Source organism: Hordeum vulgare, chromosome 1H, assembly GCF_904849725.1.
Source record: "Hordeum vulgare subsp. vulgare chromosome 1H, MorexV3_pseudomolecules_assembly, whole genome shotgun sequence".
Lineage (NCBI taxonomy): Eukaryota > Viridiplantae > Streptophyta > Magnoliopsida > Poales > Poaceae > Hordeum > Hordeum vulgare.
Window position 1 is genome coordinate 414,696,928 of NC_058518.1, and position 19,423 is coordinate 414,716,350.

Sequence of the window (19,423 nt, forward strand, 5' to 3'; positions counted from 1 at the left end):
AATGCTACTAGTTTTGAATACATTTAGAGTGCTTTTTTTTTGCCACACTTCCCACAAATGTCATACAAAGTTTACCCCCAAAAATCAGAATTTTTTATTATTTTACTATTTTTCTTGATTCTGCTGTTCATTAGGGAGCATATGAGCTCAAGAGCAGAATAGGATTTTTGTTTTGAAACGGAGTACTCTTCAGATCATATTCAAGCCCCAAATCAGATGAATCTTCTGACACAGGATTTGAGAAACTGTTCGAGTTAGATTCTTCCAAACTTCTCACTTGTCAAAAGTTATAAAAGGCTAAATAGCACAACTACATGCGAACAAAAGAAGTTTTGAAACCCGGTCTCTTCTTCAATGAAGCACTTCTAACAAACCCTCTGATACACCTGGTGGTTCAGAACTTTATGCATATATGCCCATAGTTTCTGTCAAAAAGATGCAAGTTTGCATTGTCCATTGGAAAAGGTATTTTATCCTTGATACAAACAATCTATGCCTCGACACAACGGTATACACATGGCACAGGGGAGAGCAACAACAAGTCAAGAAAGTTAATCTAATCTAACATCCACTATGGTTCCATGGTGGGCAGTCGCTAAACAAGTACCTCTTTACTGGAGCTGCAAGCACCCCTACTCTATCTGGGTGGAACACGGCAACACAGGCCGTGAAACACAATACAGCAGCCACTGCCACAGTCGTGATGAGTCGCATTCTCATAGCACCACCTGGAAAAGGAGCAACCAAGGCGGGACTAAGACATCTTGCATTCATCTCAGGCTGGCAGCACTGCCTGTGTGACACAGCTTCATTAGTCACAAGCGGCACACTTTCTTCCTCTTCACACTCATTGGTCGAGGGAAAACAAGATTCATCGCTGGCAGCAACATTCTGCAAAAAGATTATTTAGTTGAATCTCTAGAAAGACGTATATTTAGGAACGGAGGGAATAGAAGTTAAAATGAAACAAAATAGGACACATTATACATAGATGTTCCTCTAAGAATTGTGCTCGGTATCATGATTTCCCTGATTTTCTTACTGCTGACCGTGTGTTTGCATGCTTGTAGCACGCAATGGTAATGAGCTGATGATTACATCTACACAAGAAAAATCTCAATAAAACCCACAACTGAACATTGAAAATCATTTAAATGTAATCTTTTGAACTCGCTCTGCTTAAAAAAGGGAAAATCTGTAACTGCTCTAATGTAAAATGCATAAACATGCAGAAATTCTGGCATTAGCAGAGTTCCAGAGGAATATTTAGCTTCGAATTAATAGGGTTTGCAACACAATAGCACTTACTTCTTTACCAAGTGACACAGAAGTGCCCAAGCTTGGCTGATCTGAAGCACTACCACCACACCACCTTGTTCCAAGCTGTGTTTCCTCGTTGTGTTTAGCTCTATTATCAACAATGTTTCGAGCATGTCTTATATATCCAAGGAATGCTGTGACATGATGTTCCAATCGCCCCTTTTCTAGGTTAGAAAGAACCTCAGAGCCTATGATGTTGTCCGATGACATCAAAATCATTTCAAGAACATTAATAAAATTGTTCTGTATCAAGAACTTCAACACACATATCCATCTCTTGATATTTGTTTTACTTAGTAAATTTTTAAATTCATCTGGAGAGGGCTTCTTTAATAACCACCCAATCTCTATCAGAAATCCCGACATTGCAGTTTGTTGAAGTTCCCAAAGCTCGCAAGGGTTAGAAGTAACACCAGGTAACTCTCCATTTGCACTCTTGTACTTGGAAGAACCACAAAGAGCATCTTGTATCCTCTCTAGTTCAAAACATAACTGTTTGCTACCGAAAAGGATAGGGACAAAATTTGATAGCCCAAACACGTTTTCCACCTGTAGAAGAAAAAGACAGAACTGAAAATATAGAACTGCAATCGACGACTACAGAAAGTGTCAAAGAATGACAACATAAGCTGAACAGGAACAGTCATGCAGTTACATAAATGGCACTCCCTCTGTAAGCTTTTATAAAATGTCTTTAGTGACCTAAAACGTCTTATGAAAGTTTACAGAGGGAGCAATTGTTATTCTTGCAACAATGAACCATTTTGGAACCCCTTAAATATTGCAATTATAGCACAAAGAATGAATTTTTTGTCTTCTTTTGATAATGTTATTTCAAGGTGTAAATTTTGGCTCTACTTTCAAAGGCGGTGTTTTGCCTCCCACAAGCATACACTCCCAGATGAATAGTAAAATCGTTAAAAATTCAAACAACTCTGTTCTTTTTTTATAATATACCTGTTCATGTTATTTATCTGCTTGCAAAGTTTCATGGACATAATTTGTGTCCTGGACAATAAACAAAATCCAATCCTCTAAAAAATCAAATTTTGAAGCCCCAATTTTTTTCCCACACAAACCAGAAATCTTATCCTTTTCCATGAAATTTAAATCTACACATAGGACAGGCATGTATGTACATGTATAACTTTTTCAGATCTCTTTGACATTAAGAACATCATCATTTGTTTCACCACGGGAGCGTATGCTCTTGGGTGCCGATTTGAATATCCGGTTTTATACACCTATACTGTTAGCGCCAAGAATAATACAGCTTACTAGCCGAAAAATCCCCACTATGCACTTTGTTTTCCTATAGCTTTCCATCGTCCAGTCGTTGTGATAAACATATTTTCTGATGCAGTTCTGTTTTGCTCGTGTTTTTGCAAAGGGCGCATATGATCTAATTTTTGTACAGAAACTTGCAATTCTATTATGCCCAGCTTCTATGCTGTTATTTTTCACTTCTTAAAGTGCACAAACCAAAGTTGGTGCATATGAACCAAAGTTCCCAAAATCCCTGTGTACTGTAGAGCAGCTAATATCTCTCGAGTATTGATGCCTTATTTCAGTAATCAGTTCAACATCACACTATTTGGGAGGGATAGCTTGAGCTTAAGCATCCTAAGCAGGGTTCTCTATTAAATTGCACTCCCTCCATCCCAAAATAACTGTCTTAAACTTAGTACAAGTTTGTACTAGAGCTAGTACAAAGTTGAGACACTTATTTTGGGATGGAGGGAGTACAAATGTCAGGCTGGTCATGGCTAAGATATAAAACTGTAGCTTAAGTTCGTACACACTAGTAACAATATATATAGGACTGACAAGGTATCATAACCGAACTATGTCAAACACATGCATCCTAGATGGATGCCACCAGAAAAAATGCTGTAGGTAAAATGCACCAGACTGTAAAGTATGGAGGAATTTGATTGGTTCTGTGGCAAAGTTCACTTACTTCTACAAAACCAGGTCCATGAGTATCCAGCTTTTTTTGAGTGATGTTTATCCGGAAAACTTCCTGTTGAGAATCAAATGTAGGATCACCACTTTTCACGCGACCAAAGGTTTCATAAGACGTTAGACGGCAACAATCATGCTTCAAGTACTCTCCATCAAACGAAAGAAGTGATCTGCCATGAGAACATAAACTGAGTGGTGATTCAAGCACCCATAGAGAATTGCAAACCCCTAGCAAATGCATAAATAGTGTTCATCTATGAAGCTTACATACAGGAACTATCTAATGTGGATCCACTTCATGCACAAATTTAATGTTAGAACCAGGAAAACAAAATCCATTAATGAAAACTTAAGACCCATAAAGTATATCAATAGAAGGGCATTGATCATAAACCAGAAGTGTTCTCCCGATGATCAACAATTATCAAGAGTATCTACCTCAATGATTTATACAGGTTTGACTAAGAAAACCAGGCTAGCAGTGCAATGCGGAGTAATTCAGATAGTTACAATTCTAAAGCCAACATCAACCGCATTCCTTAATCTCCATTGTATTCTGTAAATTTCTGATTGTTTTGTTTTTGGACAACAAAAAAAAGGTACTTCCATTACCACATATTTTCCACCCAACAGGTGGTATTGTGAAAAGGAGATAAATGACTTTTTTGTATTTGGACCCTAAAGCTATTTCATGCAGAAATTGGGCGTGGAGCTCTCAAGACAGTTTGTTCCTGAAACAAACCAAACAAAGAAATGCATACTGGAGTCACATTGCATTCATCTTCGCTTAGTTCCTCCAAGTGATAGGAACAGGCTAAAACCCAGGAATGGTTCATTTAATGGCTTGACCAACTAAACAAGATCATTGGAAAAATACAAAACACGAGGTTATGGGGAAACAGAGCATATTTATTTCAGTAGAAGCTAAGATCGAATTTCACCGTGGAGTCTCTGGTAAGCCCACATCACGAATTTGTGACAATAAACACTACGCTTAGAAAATGATACATACAACAGAAGTTTTCAAACAAAAAGTGTTGTACCACGTGATGATACATGGTAGAAAAACAGCCAGCAGAAATCACCACAACATCCAAGGGCATATTATACCTGAATTTAGGCTGATCAAGAGAACTTCCACAAAGGAGGAGTTCAATAGGCTTTCCTGCTTCAAACCATGTTGGATGAACACAATGGATCCTTGGGGCTTGTACCTCTAATCTGGTACTCATCAATGTTGCTCCATCTTAAGTACGGATATTACAAATCCTCAGTTAGTAACCAAATACTTTTGTCATGAAAAGTTTAACACAAAAGGTGCAATAATCTATAAAAGGTTAAATGGAAATAGTTCCCACATTAACTGGGAAATGCTCAAATATTTGAACACTACATAATTATAGATTAAAACTGCAAATGTCAGAGGAATGGGACAAGGATCCTTGCATCGAACAATTCAAAACAAAGGGATTGTATTGTCATGAGAGGATTCTTTTGGGCAGATACATAATTCAAAGAGTCTACGGCATGTAGTAGCCCAGTAGCACATGCAGTGCTACTCCTTCTGTTCCTGTTCACATGTCATTCCAAAAAACATTTTTTTGTTCATGAATGCTTGCCATTTTAACATTTCAAGATAACCTTACACCAATTTTCCACTGCATACCCATCTTGGCTATTTCCAATCATTTATTAATATGGACTAGAGTAACACACAACTTCCATATGTAATAAGTTGTCCAATAAAGGGGGCGATGCAGGGATGCAGGGATGCAGAGTTTCTGCTCCCGAGCTCATTTGAGCTAGGTGAACAGTAATTTCAGGCCAAAATTCCCAAAATTCAGATTTTTTTTGTGAGCAACATTGACAAAAGTTCTAAGTGCATATAAAATTTTGGTCTGAAATAACATTCCTATAAGGCGCGACAAAAAAAAACGATACTCTCAAAATGCACGTTTTCAGAGTATCGATTTTGTTTTTGTTTTTTTGTCGCGCCTTATAGGAATGTTATTTCACGCCAAATTTTTGCATGCACTTAGAACTTTTGTAAATGCTGCTCGCAAAAAAAATTAGAATTGTTTGAAGTTTTTTCGATTTCTTTTCGATTTTACTGTTCACCAAGCTCATTTGAGCTCGGGAGCAGAAGGGCACTTTCCACGATGCAGTCTTTTCTGCATACATCTTTGTTGCAGAGTAAATTCCAAAAACAGTATGCAATCAGCAAAGGAGGGACTACATATGTTGTGTACAAACAACACAGTTCAAGAATGACATAGAAACAGTATGGTTAGTGTATTTATGTCATGGAATTGCAAAGTACATGGCACACACCTTTGAATACTTGAAATATTGTGTTATTGACATGAACAAAAAAGGCCCCTTTATCCAATAGAAGACTGCTCGGAGCATTTACCAAGTTCCTGACAAGATTTGCTGTATCTTCTGATAACTGTCAAGAAAAATGCAGATATGAATTGGGGACACTCGATGATATGTTGATAAAAGTTAATAAGGTTATCATATAATAAAATTCTTCACAGCAAATCCAACAAATTCCTTTTGAAATGATCAGTCTCATAAGTGGTAAAAATTAACTTCGCACAAGCCATAAAGACATCAATTCTGGACCGATGGCAGTACTACAGTTAGCAGTTCGCATAATTGTTACACGGTACAAAATGATTTTTGCTAAATAAATATTGATAGTTTGTCTTTATTTGGATGTGTGCAAAATTCTCCATTCACATCAAAGTAATTGATGATTTTGTTTTAGCAGAAACATCCATACCTTGTCCCACATATGTTGTGGCATTGCAATAAATACAGTTAAAATTGTGCAGCCAGGACGAATGTAGCCCTCCAATTCAACAGGCATGCTAGACAACCACTCAAATATCTGCATATTTCAAATGTACCACTGACTTAGAATAATTTCTTTGACATGAAAATATCATCCACTGTTAAAAACTTAGGCCTTGTACAATGCAAGGTGCTTAGGGGTGCCTAATGCAAGGTGCTTAGGGGAGGTGCTTAGAAAAACAGGCCAGTTTTTCTTAAGCACTGGTGCTTATTTGTAGAGGGTAGACGCTTAATTAGGCACCCCTCCTGCACAGATGAGCATTGGTGCTTGAGAAAAACTCGGTTTATTCTACTAAGCACCTTGCAGTGTACAAGGCCTTATAGGTCATAGACAGTTACATACTTGGTTACGTAGACGCCGAGGAAACTCCGCGGGATTCCAGTCGTACAACTTGAACGAAATGCGTCCTGTGGGGCACTAGAATGGTGCTACAACATTACTGCTACAATTATAGAGGTAGGGAGGGAGGGAGGGGGGAAGTTCCACCAAACTAAAATAATAACGAATAACGATCTCATCGAAGTAAAACAAATTTGTATGGGGGAAAAACTCACTGAGGATGAATAAGCACTCTTGCTGTCATGCACTGGGGAATTGGTAAGTTTCGCATTTTCCTGTTTTGCAGCTTCATCAGAAGCTGCAAAAGTCACTATGCTTTTACTTTGGTCATTTTGCAAGCTGAGTTGTGTACAAGTTGGAGAACTAACGGCATCTTCAGATCCCACCGGTGTTGCTCTGTCTAAAACTTTGTTGCTAAGAACAGTCTCAAGCATGTCACGGGCGACGCCATCTATATTCTCTGTATACCAAAAGATATTAACAAAAATGTTCCGGATTAGACAGCGCATACTTACAGAGTGCACAAAAAAGGAACATTAGAAGAAAGGGAGCTGAACAGCAACATATGCATTTAAAATGTACCCTACCGAACAAGCATATATAAAGATATTGCTGCTACTGGAGCTCAATTGGGTCAAACTTAGAATTCCAACAAAGATACCAACTATGTTCAAGTTCACTTCGGAGTGTTCTTTTTCTTTGGATCATGCTCTAAACAAATGGCTAGAGGGTGTTTAACTTTGTTGTATTTCACTTCGGAGTGTTATTTTTCTTTTGATCATGTGGATCCATTGCTACAAACAAAACCATGTCTATGTTGAAGTGAGGCTATTGATTTGTTGGAAACAACTTCAAATGTATGAGATGGTTTATTTATTTATGTTGATATGAGGGTAAATACCACCAGAAAATGATGTCAGGGCGAAGAAGGAGGAGACTTAGGTAGAAGAACTCAAGGACTTCTTGATGGTAATAGCATGTGTCAGTCTCATTATATAGATGGGTCTCCCCCTAAAGTATCTAATCTCAATCATGTACCTAACTAATATAACTATTCTCAGATTTGCTAATTGTAAGGTACATATCCACACTTTAAGTTGATTAGGGCCAGCTGCTAATACTTCCTTCAGTTTGCCGCCTGACTCCTAGGTTGGACCTGACACTCCGCTCCTCCTGGATAAGCAGCTCATTCTCGAGTTGCAAAATTATGGCTAGAGCTGCAGTGTTCTTAGTTTTTATAGACTTGATGCAATGTTAACAAAATTGCAACACAGCTTACTTATGGTTGAACAGTATTTGTTCATCCCTAGCTGAAGTCTCTGATACCCCCCACATTCATGGGATGTAGAGATTCTCACTAGACGAATAAGGTGATGTTTCAAAGATATTTGCCCCCATGTATGGGTGTGGTAACAGTGCCAAGCACTTACCTAATCTTGGCCCTGTTACTGCAGGCCAGGCCAAGGTCCACAGCAGAGGGCTCGGCTTGAGTGCTAAATGGAGGACCACCTGGCCTGGATTTGAACTGAGCCACTGAGGCACAAGCACATCTAAAGGTTAGAGCTTGGAGGAAGTTGTGTGCAGTGGAAAACGACTAGACACTCGGCGTCCCATGGTGGATCAACCCGGTTTCTGGAAGCCTGGAGCATGAACAGCCAACACCTTTTGATGAGCAGATACCACTCCTGCTGGTTACAGGCTCAGTACTACAGTCCCATCTGATGGCATTGAAGAGGAAGTGGCCAGCAAATACGCCGCTAGGGTTGGTGCAGCTAGCACAGAAGCAGTGGCTCAAGTCCACATATTTTCTCCGCGCATGCAAGCTCTTCCCACTGTTGATCTCCATGTATAACTCATTCAGTGCTCAGACCACACTGTGCGCCATAAAGTTGGCAGCAAAAGCCACGCTGTAGGCACTGATACCAATTTAACTAGCGTACTCAGGAGGAAGGGCTCAGGAAAAGGACGGGATCTGGACTGGAATGAAGAACATAGAGAGAGACTAGATTATTTTCTTCATGTTCCTTCACATTAAAAATGATAATAACATAAGGCTGGCAGCTTCCTTATATACTCATCACTAGCTTCCTAATAATAGGATTATATCCTTATTTGGTTGGCTAGGTCCAGTTGTACCCCTTAGCCAACAACCCTAATATGCACCCGAGAAAGTGTTGAATGTAATCCATCCACATCTGCATATCAAGGCTGCTAACTCCGCATAAGCGCTTAAAGGTAAGGTGCCCTTTAAGCTGGAAGTAACAACTAAATTCTAGTTTTTGTTGGTTGTGGTGTTATGACTTTGTTTGAAGTGGTAAAAGATGTTCCTCTTGACTTTCTGGTGGTGAAACATTGTGAAGAACACAGCTCCTGCCTATAAAATGCTCTTGTTGCAAAAGTTCACAAAAATTGGGATATTTCCTTTGCTCTATCTCTTGTAGGTTGTAGCATGTTCTCGTCTTCTTCTAGAAGGTTTTAAGTACCAAAAAGAATATTGATGTTCACATCCATAGCAGGAACTGCTTTACTCAAATGTTAATTGCAACAATAAAGGAATGCAACCTATGAACAACATGTCTCCAAAATAAATACCGAGCCACAATGGATTTAGGAATAAACTTTTCCCTGATATTCATAATTCTGGTCAATAGTCATATATAAACATATTCATGTTCACATCCATAGCAGGAACTGCTCTACTCAATGTTAATTGCAACAATAAAGGAATGTAACCTATGAAACATGTATCCAAAATAAATACCGAACCACAATGGATTTAGGAATAAACTTAACCTGATATTACATAATTCTGGTCAATAATCATATATAAAGGCAGAGCACTAACGCCTTCTAATTGAAACATAAAATCCTCTACTAGAGCAAATAGATAAAATAAGTTTGGAAAACTTGATTATGCACATAAATAATCGCTTCAACATATTATGTTAAAGTTGTAACAGAGAAACTACAACAAGATTTTAAGCTAACATGGTAAGATGGCTAAATACACGAAAGAAAGGAAATTTTCTGGAAAAAAAATTGTCCTACCTTCTCTTAGTTCACCGCCACCGCTACCATCAGCTGACAAATCCAATTGTTCATCTATCTCTTTCTCCAATGAGCCCTTCGAATCAGGTTTCCTTCTTCTTCTTTTGTTGTGCCTCTCCAGCTTTCTTCTACAACTCCTTTTGTCTTCATCAAAATCTAATAATATATGGAATCTGCAACAGAAGAATGCTCAGAGAGAGAGACAGATAGAGAGAAATTATAGCACATTAAAGTAAACTATTACGGCAAACCAGCAAGAACAGCATAAAAAACCTTACTTAAAAAAATAGCATAAACAGCCAGCACAATTATTAGACCGAACATATGAATAATCATCAATAGATTGTCCGGGGAAGTAATCATCTGAAGTATCAAAGACGAATAATTTTTAACAGTTGCTTAAAATAAATGAAACAAGAGCTCAAAAGGGGTGCGCAAACATAAGCAGGGGCGCACGTATTTGCAGTATTTTTTATAAATGGCCAACAATATTATGCTAAAACTACATACGAGACTCGTAAAATAAGCTGTATTACAATTACAACTACATGTTATTTACTTGAAAAGTTTAATGACCTTTTTACAAAAATGAAGAGATCAAGGCCTCATTTGGTTTGGAGGAAACCAAAACGTAGGATAGGAAGTTGATAGGATGGCAAGTGCCATTCTAAGGAATTGTCTTGCCTCGTTCGTACGCACAAAATGAGCTTTGAGTGGATGAGTAGATTCCTCCAAAAACATAGGAAATGAATAGTATTCCTACAAAATCCCCGTAGGCGTTTCTTACAAACCGAATGCATCCATAGGAAATTTTCCTCTGGAATCCTTGTTCCTACGCTTTTCCTGTAAACCCCCCCCCCCCCCCACCACCACCACCACCATCACCACCACCACCCCGCACCTGTCTTCCATTACACGAGATGAGTACCCGAACTCAGATGGGTGTGTTCACAACCATGTGTTCCCACCATTGCACCCAGTGAGAGTTCTCGACCATTTATAGCATACTAACTCTGGAACCACCTCTTGGTGGAGTTGTGGGTGTACGACTCCACCCACAAATGCTTAAATCCTAGCACCCGCATTTTTGCTCATGCGGATGCGGATGTGCTTCGGTGGGAACTTCATGGGATAGCGAATGTATTCCCGGCCCTTGCTAATTCTAGGCATGTGCTTGGGGATGCACTCACATGTGGCTTGTGGTGGTGTAGGCATGTGTTTGTGTGTCTACCATTAATCGAAAAAATTATTATGTTATTAACTCTACTTGAAAGCGGAATTCACTGGAAATATCACGAGAGTCCCGACAAATCCTAGATAAGTTCCACCAGGATGCCTGAATCCTGGGACCAAACAAAACAATATGTAACTAGCATATCCGGAATATTTTTGGCGGGATTGCTTTCAATTGAATTGCAGGGGCTCATACATCAAATATTGCATGTCACCGCACTAGTATAGCCTACTACAAGAAAAAAAAAACTCTAGCATGGTAGTCTAGTGGTTTTTCACATAATTACTTCATTACAGCTACAAAGTTGTGCTCCGGCATGTCTTTCGTGATAAGTTTAAGCCAAACAAAATATAATTAATGCATAAATCTTGAAGAACACTCAAGACAAATCAACCGTGACAGCATATGCCTGAGGAACTCTACTCAAAAAATAAAAAATGTAGCGGTTGCACTAGTCCTTAACTCGACAAATTCAATGAAGGAAGCTGGAAATAGTGATCCAACGACCTGCCTTATCGAAGAACTACAACTAAGTCAGGGGATGAAGACTGTACAAACATTTCAAGTATTCAATTGTGTATCCTAATAATAACAATGGGTCTTGTACAAACTTATATTCAGCAACTAACAAGGGGCAAATGTAGCTTACTTGCCGCACTGCTGGCAGTAGCGCTTCTGGACGCCATCGAGCATGACGGCAGACGCGTGCGCGCAACGCAGACACACCCGGTGCCGCTTGTGGTACCCTTTCAGCTCCCGTATATCCGCCTCACAGCCCGGCACTTGGCACCTCATTTCTGCTGCTCCCCCACGGGCAGCCACTCCACTGCCACTGCCACCACCACCAGTTTTGACTACCGCCCCGCTGCTACCCCGGCTGGCGGCCTTGGGCTTCTTCCTCGGACCGGCAAGCACCTCCGCGGCAACCTCCTCGACCTCCGCGGCGGCCGCCATCTCATCCAACTCGGGGCACGCACAGGGCACAATCCCCGCGAGGTAGTTAGGGCACACCAGCCGCGGGTCGCGCTTTCTGACGCCGCGTCTGCTTGCCCCGGCCTCAACAGATGGAGACGGTGGCGCAGGCGCCGGCTCCACTGGCTGCGGCGGAGGCGGGGCAGGGAGCAGCGCCGTCTCGGTGGTGGGATCGCCCTCGATCCCGAGTGGGTCATCCCACGGGAGGAGCAGGGAATCGTCATCCGGGATGGCGAAGTCGAGGAGGTTGTCCCAGTCCCAGACGGGTTCCCCCGCATCGGCCGCCGCGCCGCCCCCGCCGGAGTCGGAGGCGTCCATTTCCTGGGAACTGGAAACCGCGACCACGAGCCAAGCCCTAGCCCCAAAAACCCGGCGCGCGCGCGCGACCCAATCGGCTCTCGCTACGCTGGGTCTCGTTCGCGGTTCCGCGGAGGCGTCGGGCGTGGTGGGGAGGGGGGAGAAGGCGGCCGGCGACGCGACGAGGGCGGGCGAATTGGTCGTCTCGTCGCGGGAGGAGGAAGGAAAGGCTTTGGTAATGGTAGGTGAGCGGCGTAGGGCGGCCGGGGCCAGTCGCGCTACTGCTGGCGCGTGGGCCCTCGAGTTCGGCGTGCCGCGTGCGGTTGGTGACGGCGTGACGCCGTGACGGAGAGCAGGTGCTGCTGGCGCAGTGCGGGTGTTTGGCGAGTGGGCGAATCTTCAAGCCACAGCGACGGAGGCGTGGGTCCTACCGTGTCAGCGAGCGGGGAGGGGTCGACACGCACGCGCTGACCCCCGTCCTGTTGCTGCCGTCGCGCGACGGCGGATACGACAGCGACCGCCGGCCATTGGATCGGTATCTGGGCGGTGGGGATCGGATTGGGACGCGGGCGGACGGGAGGGGTTGTGCCGATATGGTCTCATCGTGTCGACACGGTCTTCCTTTTTTTTTCGAGAAACAGTCTGCTTTTTTGTTGGATGGATGGACGCTGGAATGTCTTCCGTTTTGAGAGTGTTTTTTTCCCGTTACCCGAGTTTTTTCCTTTTATAAAAGGGAAAGAACCATCATGAGAGTGCCTTTTAAAAAGAAAAAGAAAAACTATCGTGAGAGTTGACATTTTCTTTTTTTTTAGGGGAACGTGAGAGTTGACATTGGGCTTCGTGTTATTAGTGTTTACTACATTCACGGATAAGGCACAAGCTTCATCGTTTTTCTAGTCCGAGCGCTGACAAGTGCACAGGAACGGAATATTAGGGCGTGCTCATGCCAAAATTCATTTCTGAACCCAAACTCATCTAAAATTAAAATAAATATTAAAGTTTTAAAAATGTAACTTTTTATAGATAATTTGATGTGTGAAGTTTATTTTAATTTTCGAATCATTTGGACATCTGAACAGCTCTTGGCAAAAAAGATAAATTCGAGGTCATTAAAAAAGTGTATTTGTTTTGACCCGATTTGTTTATTTTGCTGAGAGCTGCTAATTTGTTCAAATGATACAAATATTGGAGCGAACCTCACGTATCAAATTATCTATCACTCGAAAAAAAATGATTTTTTTTTTATTTTTAATATTTATTTTGAATTTTTTACCATATGAGTTTGAGCACCGAAACGTAGTACTCATGCGCATGTACGATCTCAAGTACTTAGAGCAACTCCAACCGGGCAACCCATTTCGTTCGCGTGTTACGTTTCGGTCTCGGTGCACAGAAAACACGGCCCAACGCGACGACCCAAATTTAAGTCGCATTTGCGTCGACGTGGACACGAAGCGGACACGCGCCTCGCCCGTGTGCTCATTCCCCTTGCCCGCGTGTCGATGACACAGTCTCGCCTTTTTTATCCCCTTCCCCCACCCGTCACCCGCAAGTGCACAAATCCTAGGACAGCGTCCATTTTCCCGGCCACCTTGCTCTCCAACCGCCTCCCTCCTTCACCCAGCAACACATCCACCTGTGGGGTACCTCCTTCGTCCCAGTGTAGGACGTCGAGTGGTGGATCTACGGCGGCAGCGGCGAGATTTGGCGCATCCTGCCGCGGGATTTGGCGCATCCTGTCGGTGGGATTTGGCGAATGCGGCCACTGGCGGACTGCGCTTGCCATGGATTGGCTGGGTATCGGTCCACCCAGCATGGGCAATGCCTCGGTGTCGCATGCAGGTGCTCAATCTGCCTCTAGCAGCTCGGGTCTTTATCGTCGTCGGTTTGGCAGCAAGGCCACGGGCCGGCGTCGCACTGGCTCTGCAGTCGTGGTTTTTTCACGGCAGATGTCCTCGTGAAAGGACTTAGTGATGAAGCCATCGCAGCTATGTGGCGACTCAAATGGGTTGTTCGGGAAACGGGAGATGAGTTTACCCAGGTTCGGCCCCTCAGATTAAGATAAAAGCATATGTCATGTTATGTGTATATTGTTGTGGAAATCGATTACAAGGGTGCGGATTCGCGTGACCTAACTCTCATTGATGTTAACTTAGCCCTATGAACCCTAGAGACTCGTCTTTATATACAGGTCGAGGCTCTAGGTTTACAAGAGTCCGGGTCATATTACGATTCATGAGCCAGTACGTTTCTAACTTGCCTTGTCCCTCATGCAAGTAAACTCCAGGCGACTCTTTTCCCATATGGGACGTAAGTCGCTGATGACCCACAAGTATAGGGGATCAATCGTAGTCCTTTCGATAAGTAAGAGTGACGAACCCAACGAGGAGCAGAAGGCTCTGATAAACGGTTTTCAGCAAGGTAATAACTGCAAGCACTGAAAGTAGCGGTAACAAGCGATGGTGTAGTGAGGTGAAACGTAGCAGGTGAAACGTAACAAGTAACAAGAGTAGGAACGGTGCAGCAAAGTGGCCCAATCCCTTTTGTAGCAAGGGACAAGCTTGAACAAAGTCTTATAGGAGGAACAACGCTCCCGAGGACACACGGGAATTTCTGTCATGATAGTTTCATCATGTTCATATGATTCGCGTTCGTTGCTTTGATAGTTTGATATGTGGGTGGACCGGCGCTTGGGTACCGCCCTTACTTGGACAAGCATCCCACTTATGATTAACCCCTCTCGCAAGCATCCGCAACTACGAAAGAAGAATTAAGACAACGTCTAACCATAGCATTAAACTAGTGGATCCAAATCAGCCCCTTACGAAGCAACGCATAGACTTGGGTTTAAGCTTCTGTCACTCTAGCAACCCATCATCTACTTACTACTCCCCAATGCCTTCCTCTAGGCCCAAATATGGTGAAGTGTTATGTAGTCGACGTTCACATAACACCACTAGAGGAAAAGACAACATACAACATATCAAAATACCGAACGAATACCAAATTCACATGACTACTAATAGCAAGACTTATCCCATGTCCTCAGGAACAAAAGTAACTACTTACAAGGCATAATCATAATCACGATCAGAGGTGTAATGAGTAGCATCAAGGATCTAAACATAAACTCTTCCACCAAGTAATCCAACTAGCATCAACTACAAAGAGTAATCAACACTACTACCAACCTTACAAGTACCAATCGGAGTCGCGAGACGGAGATTGGTTACAAGAGATGAACTAGGGTTTGGAGATGAGATGGTGCTGATGAAGATGTTGATGGAGACGAGTCCCCTCCGATGAGAGGAGTGTTGGTGATGATGATGGCGACGATTTCCCCCTCCGGGAGGGAAGTTTCACCAGCAGGATCGTCCTGCCGGAGCTCTAGATTGGTTCTGCTCAAGTTCCGCCTCGTGGCGGCGGAGAATCCACGAAAAAGCTCCGCCCTGATTTTATTCCGGACGAAATCCTTCGTATAGCAGAAGAGAGGGCCACTGGGACACTAGGGTGCCCACAAGCCCTGTAGCCGCGGCCAGGGGGGCAGGCCGCGGCCACCAGGCTTGTGGGCCCCTGGCAGCTCCCCTCTGGCACTTCTTTCGCCCAATATTTTTTATATATTCCCAAAAAATTCCACGTTGATTTTCAGGGCATTTGGAGTTGCGCAGAATAGAGGACTCAGACTTGCTCCTTTTCAAGTCCAGAATTCCAGCTGTCTGTATTCTCCCTCGTCAAATAAACCTTGCAAAATAAGAGAGAAAAGGCATAAGTATGGTACCACAAAGTATAATAACAGTTCATAAAAGCGATAAATATCAACATGAAAGCATGATGCAAAATGGACGTATCAACTCCCCCAAGCTTAGACCTCGTTTGTCCTCAAGCGAAAACCAAGATCCATAAACATGTCCACATGTTTAGGGATGAAGGTGTCGATAAAACATAATACGGACATGAGGGCATCATGATCACACATAGAACAACAATACATCATAAAGATTCTTATGGGAAAGTAACAATTCCTTCACAAAGCAAAGTATGAAACAAAAACCTTACCGAGAAGTATCCAACAATAGTCCATAGTCATTGAAGCAATTGCAATTTATCATAACATCAGAAAGAGCCAAGTAAGAGCTTGTAAAGCAAATCCACATACTCAATCATCTCTTTTGTTTTCCACAATTGTTACAACTCACGTGGTACTCATGGTATCAAAGTTTCAGTTGGACACAGACAAAGATAGGGGCTTATATTTTTGCCTCCCAACCATTTACCTCAAGGGTAACGTCAACAATAATAAAGCATAAGTACTCATCTGCAAGTTGATAAATGAATATAGATCTTTCCCTAGCATATGACGTTCACCGAGATGAAGACGGAATAGGGAATTGGTGTTGATCACCATGAATTTCACAAAGACAAAAATAAAGGTACAAGATAGGCCCTTTGTAGAGGGAAGCAGAGGTTGTCATGCGCTTTTAAGGTTTGGATATACGACCTCTTAGTATAAAGGAACGTCACTTTATATTGCCCCCTGTGATAAAGAACTTTATTATGCAGTCTGTCGCTTTTATGTCTTCCTCATCACAGGTTCGTACAAAGCTTATTTTCCATACACTAATATAGCATACATACTTTAGATAGCAACTTTTTATTGCTTGCACCGATGACAACTTACTTGAAGGATCTTACGCAATCCATACGTAGGTATGGTGGACTGATACGTCTCAAACGTATCTATAATTTTTGATGGTTCCATGCTATTATCTTGTCAACTTTGGATGTTTTATATGCATGAATATGCTATTTTATATCATTTTTGGGACTAACCTATTAACTGAGTGTCAAGTGCCAGTTTCTGTTTTTTCCGTGTTTTTGGCCCATTTTCAGATGGAGTCCAAATGGAATGAAACTTTACGATGATTTTTTTTGGACCAAAAGAGACCCCCGAAGCTTTGGAAGAAGGCCAGAAGATCCACGAGGGAGTCACAAGCCCTGACGCCTCCACCACCCCCTAGGTGGTGGTGACCAGGCTTGTGACCTCCTCGTGGGCTGAACCGACGTAATTCCACCGCCATAAATTTCTATAAATTCACAAACCCCCAAAAAGAAACCTAGATCGGGAGTTCCGCCGCCGCAAGCCTGTGTAGCCACCAAAACCAATCTGGAGCTCGTTCCAGCACCTTGCCGGAGGGGGAATCCATCTCCGGTGGCCATCTTCATCATCCCGGCAATCTCCATGACGAGGAGGGAGTAGTTCTCCCTCGGGACTGAGGGTATGTACCAGTAGCTATGTGTTTGATCTCTCTCTCTCTCGTGTTCTTGAGATGTCTTGATCTCGATGTACCATGGGCTTTGCTACTATAGTTGGATCTTATGATGTTCTTCCCCCTCTCCCTTCTTGTAATGAATTGAGTTTCCCCTTTTGAGTTATCTTATCGGATTGAGTCTTTGAGAACACTTGATGTATGTCTTGCACGTGTCTATCTGATGTGATCAACTTGCGGGTTTGTGACAATTGGGAACCTATGCATATGGGTTGGCACACGTTGGATTCATGTGAGTACTTGATGTATGTTTTGGTGATCAACTTGCGGGTTTGTGACATTGGGAACCTATGCACAGGGGTTGGCACACGTTTTGAATCTCTGGTAGAAACTTTGGGGCACTCTTTGAAGTTCTATGTGTTGGTTGAATAGATGATTCTGAGATTGTGTGATGCATATCGTATAATCATACCCGCGGATACTTGAGGTGACAATGGAGTATCTAGGTGACATTAGGGTCTTGGTTGATATGTATCTTAAGGTGTTATTCTAGTACAAACTCTTGAATAGATCGATCAGAAAGAATAACTTTGTGGTGGTTTCGTACCCAACAATAATCTCTTTCTTTGTTCCCCGCTATTAGTGACTTTGGAGTGACTCTTTGTTACATGTTGAGGGCTAGTTATATGATCCAATCATGTTATCATTGTTGAGAGAACTTCACTAGTGAAAGTATGAAACCTAGGCCTTGCTTCCACGCATTGCAATACCGTTCGTGCTCACTTTTGTTATTTGTTACCTTGTTGTTTTTGTAATTTCAGATTACAAAAACCTATATCTACCATACATATTGCACTTGTATCACCATCTCTTCGCCGAACTAGTGCACCTATACAACTTACCATTGTATTAGGTGTGTTGGGGACACAAGAGACTCTTTGTTATTTGGTTGCAGGGTTGCTTGAGAGAGACCATCTTCATCCTACGCCTCCCGCGGATTGATAAACCTTAGGTCACCCACTTGAGGGAAAATTGGTACTGTCCTACAAACCTCTGCACTTGGAGGCCCAACAACGTCTACAAGGAGAAGGTTGCGTAGTAGACATCAAGCTCTTTTCTGGCGTCGTTGCCGGGGAGGTTAGCGCTTGAAGGTATGTCTTTAGATCTTGCAATCGAATCTTTTTGTTTCTTGTTCTTTCGCTAGAAAACTAAAAAAAATGGAATTGAGGATGCCTCATATGCTCCATCTTTTCAATGTCTTTCGTGAGCATGATGGGAAGGAAAATTGTGCTCAAGTGCTGAAAGAATAATTACATAGAATGCTTGGCATAGAATATGTGAATGATGAGCATGATTGCAATGTTCTTATCATGAATTCTTTGAATACCCATGATGCTAATGATATGCAAAGCCACAAGCTTGGGATGCTATATTTGATGAAGATGATCTTTTTAGTTCTTCTACTTTGAATGATCAAAATTATTTTGATGAAAGCATGCCCCCTACCTATGATGATTATTGTGAGGATACTTATGCTTTAAAGAAGAGGGATGATAAAACTTGTCATACTCTCGAGAATCCCTTTGCTAATCCTTACTTTTTCATTGTGGACACAATTTGTAGTGCTCAAGTCTTTCACGATACTCCCACTACTATTCTTGAGAATAGATTTCCTTATGTGGATAGTAGTAAAAATCCTATGCTTGTAGATCATGAAAAGAATGCTTTAGGTGCTGGTTATATTGTTGAATTCATTCATGATGCTACTGAAAATTACTATGAGAGAGGATCATATGCTTCTACTTATTGCAATAGTATCAAGCTTCCTCTCCATATGTTGAAATTTTTGAAGTTATGCTTGTTTTGCCTTCCTATGCTAGTCGATTCTTGCTCCAATAAATTGTTTGATCACAAAATCCCTATGCATAGGAAGTGGGTTAGACTTAAATGTGCTAGATATTTGCTCCATGATGCTCTCATTGTGTTTCAATCCTTACCTTTTATGTGAGCATCATTGAAACCAATGCCTAGCTAAGGGCGTTAAACGATAGCGCTCGTTAGGAGGCAACCCAATGAATAAATTTTTCTTTGCTTTTTGCTTCCTGTTTTGTTTTCTCCACA

The 19,423-nt window shown here is 42.1% G+C and overlaps 1 protein-coding gene across 1 annotated transcript; it reads right to left on the reverse strand.

Annotated features, from left to right (window-relative positions):
• Nucleotides 1–390: 390 nt before the first annotated feature.
• Nucleotides 391–12,360, reverse strand: LOC123441369 (squamosa promoter-binding-like protein 9). The gene is made up of 10 exons (XM_045117839.1): nt 11,416–12,360; nt 9,533–9,705; nt 6,700–6,944; nt 6,488–6,562; nt 6,074–6,181; nt 5,617–5,734; nt 4,396–4,531; nt 3,281–3,455; nt 1,309–1,869; nt 391–891 (listed from the first exon to the last, which is right to left on the reverse strand). The coding sequence occupies exons 1-10, from the start codon at nt 12,054–12,056 to the stop codon at nt 562–564; spliced, it is 2,562 nt and encodes an 853-aa protein (XP_044973774.1). The 5' UTR covers nt 12,057–12,360; the 3' UTR covers nt 391–561.
• Between the last annotated feature and the right edge of the window lie 7,063 nt (nt 12,361–19,423).

Excerpts from the sequence above, each read along its gene's own strand:
- LOC123441369 (XM_045117839.1), bottom strand. The coding sequence starts at position 12,056 with ATGGACGCCTCCGACTCCGGCGGGGGCGGCGCGGCGGCCGATGCGGGG. Across the intron at positions 9,706-11,415 it reads TACTGCCAGCAGTGCGGCAA|ATTCCATATATTATTAGATT; the intron begins GTAAGCTACATT and ends CTTCTGTTGCAG. Across the intron at positions 6,182-6,487 it reads CTCGGCGTCTACGTAACCAA|ATATTTGAGTGGTTGTCTAG; the intron begins GTATGTAACTGT and ends TGAAATATGCAG.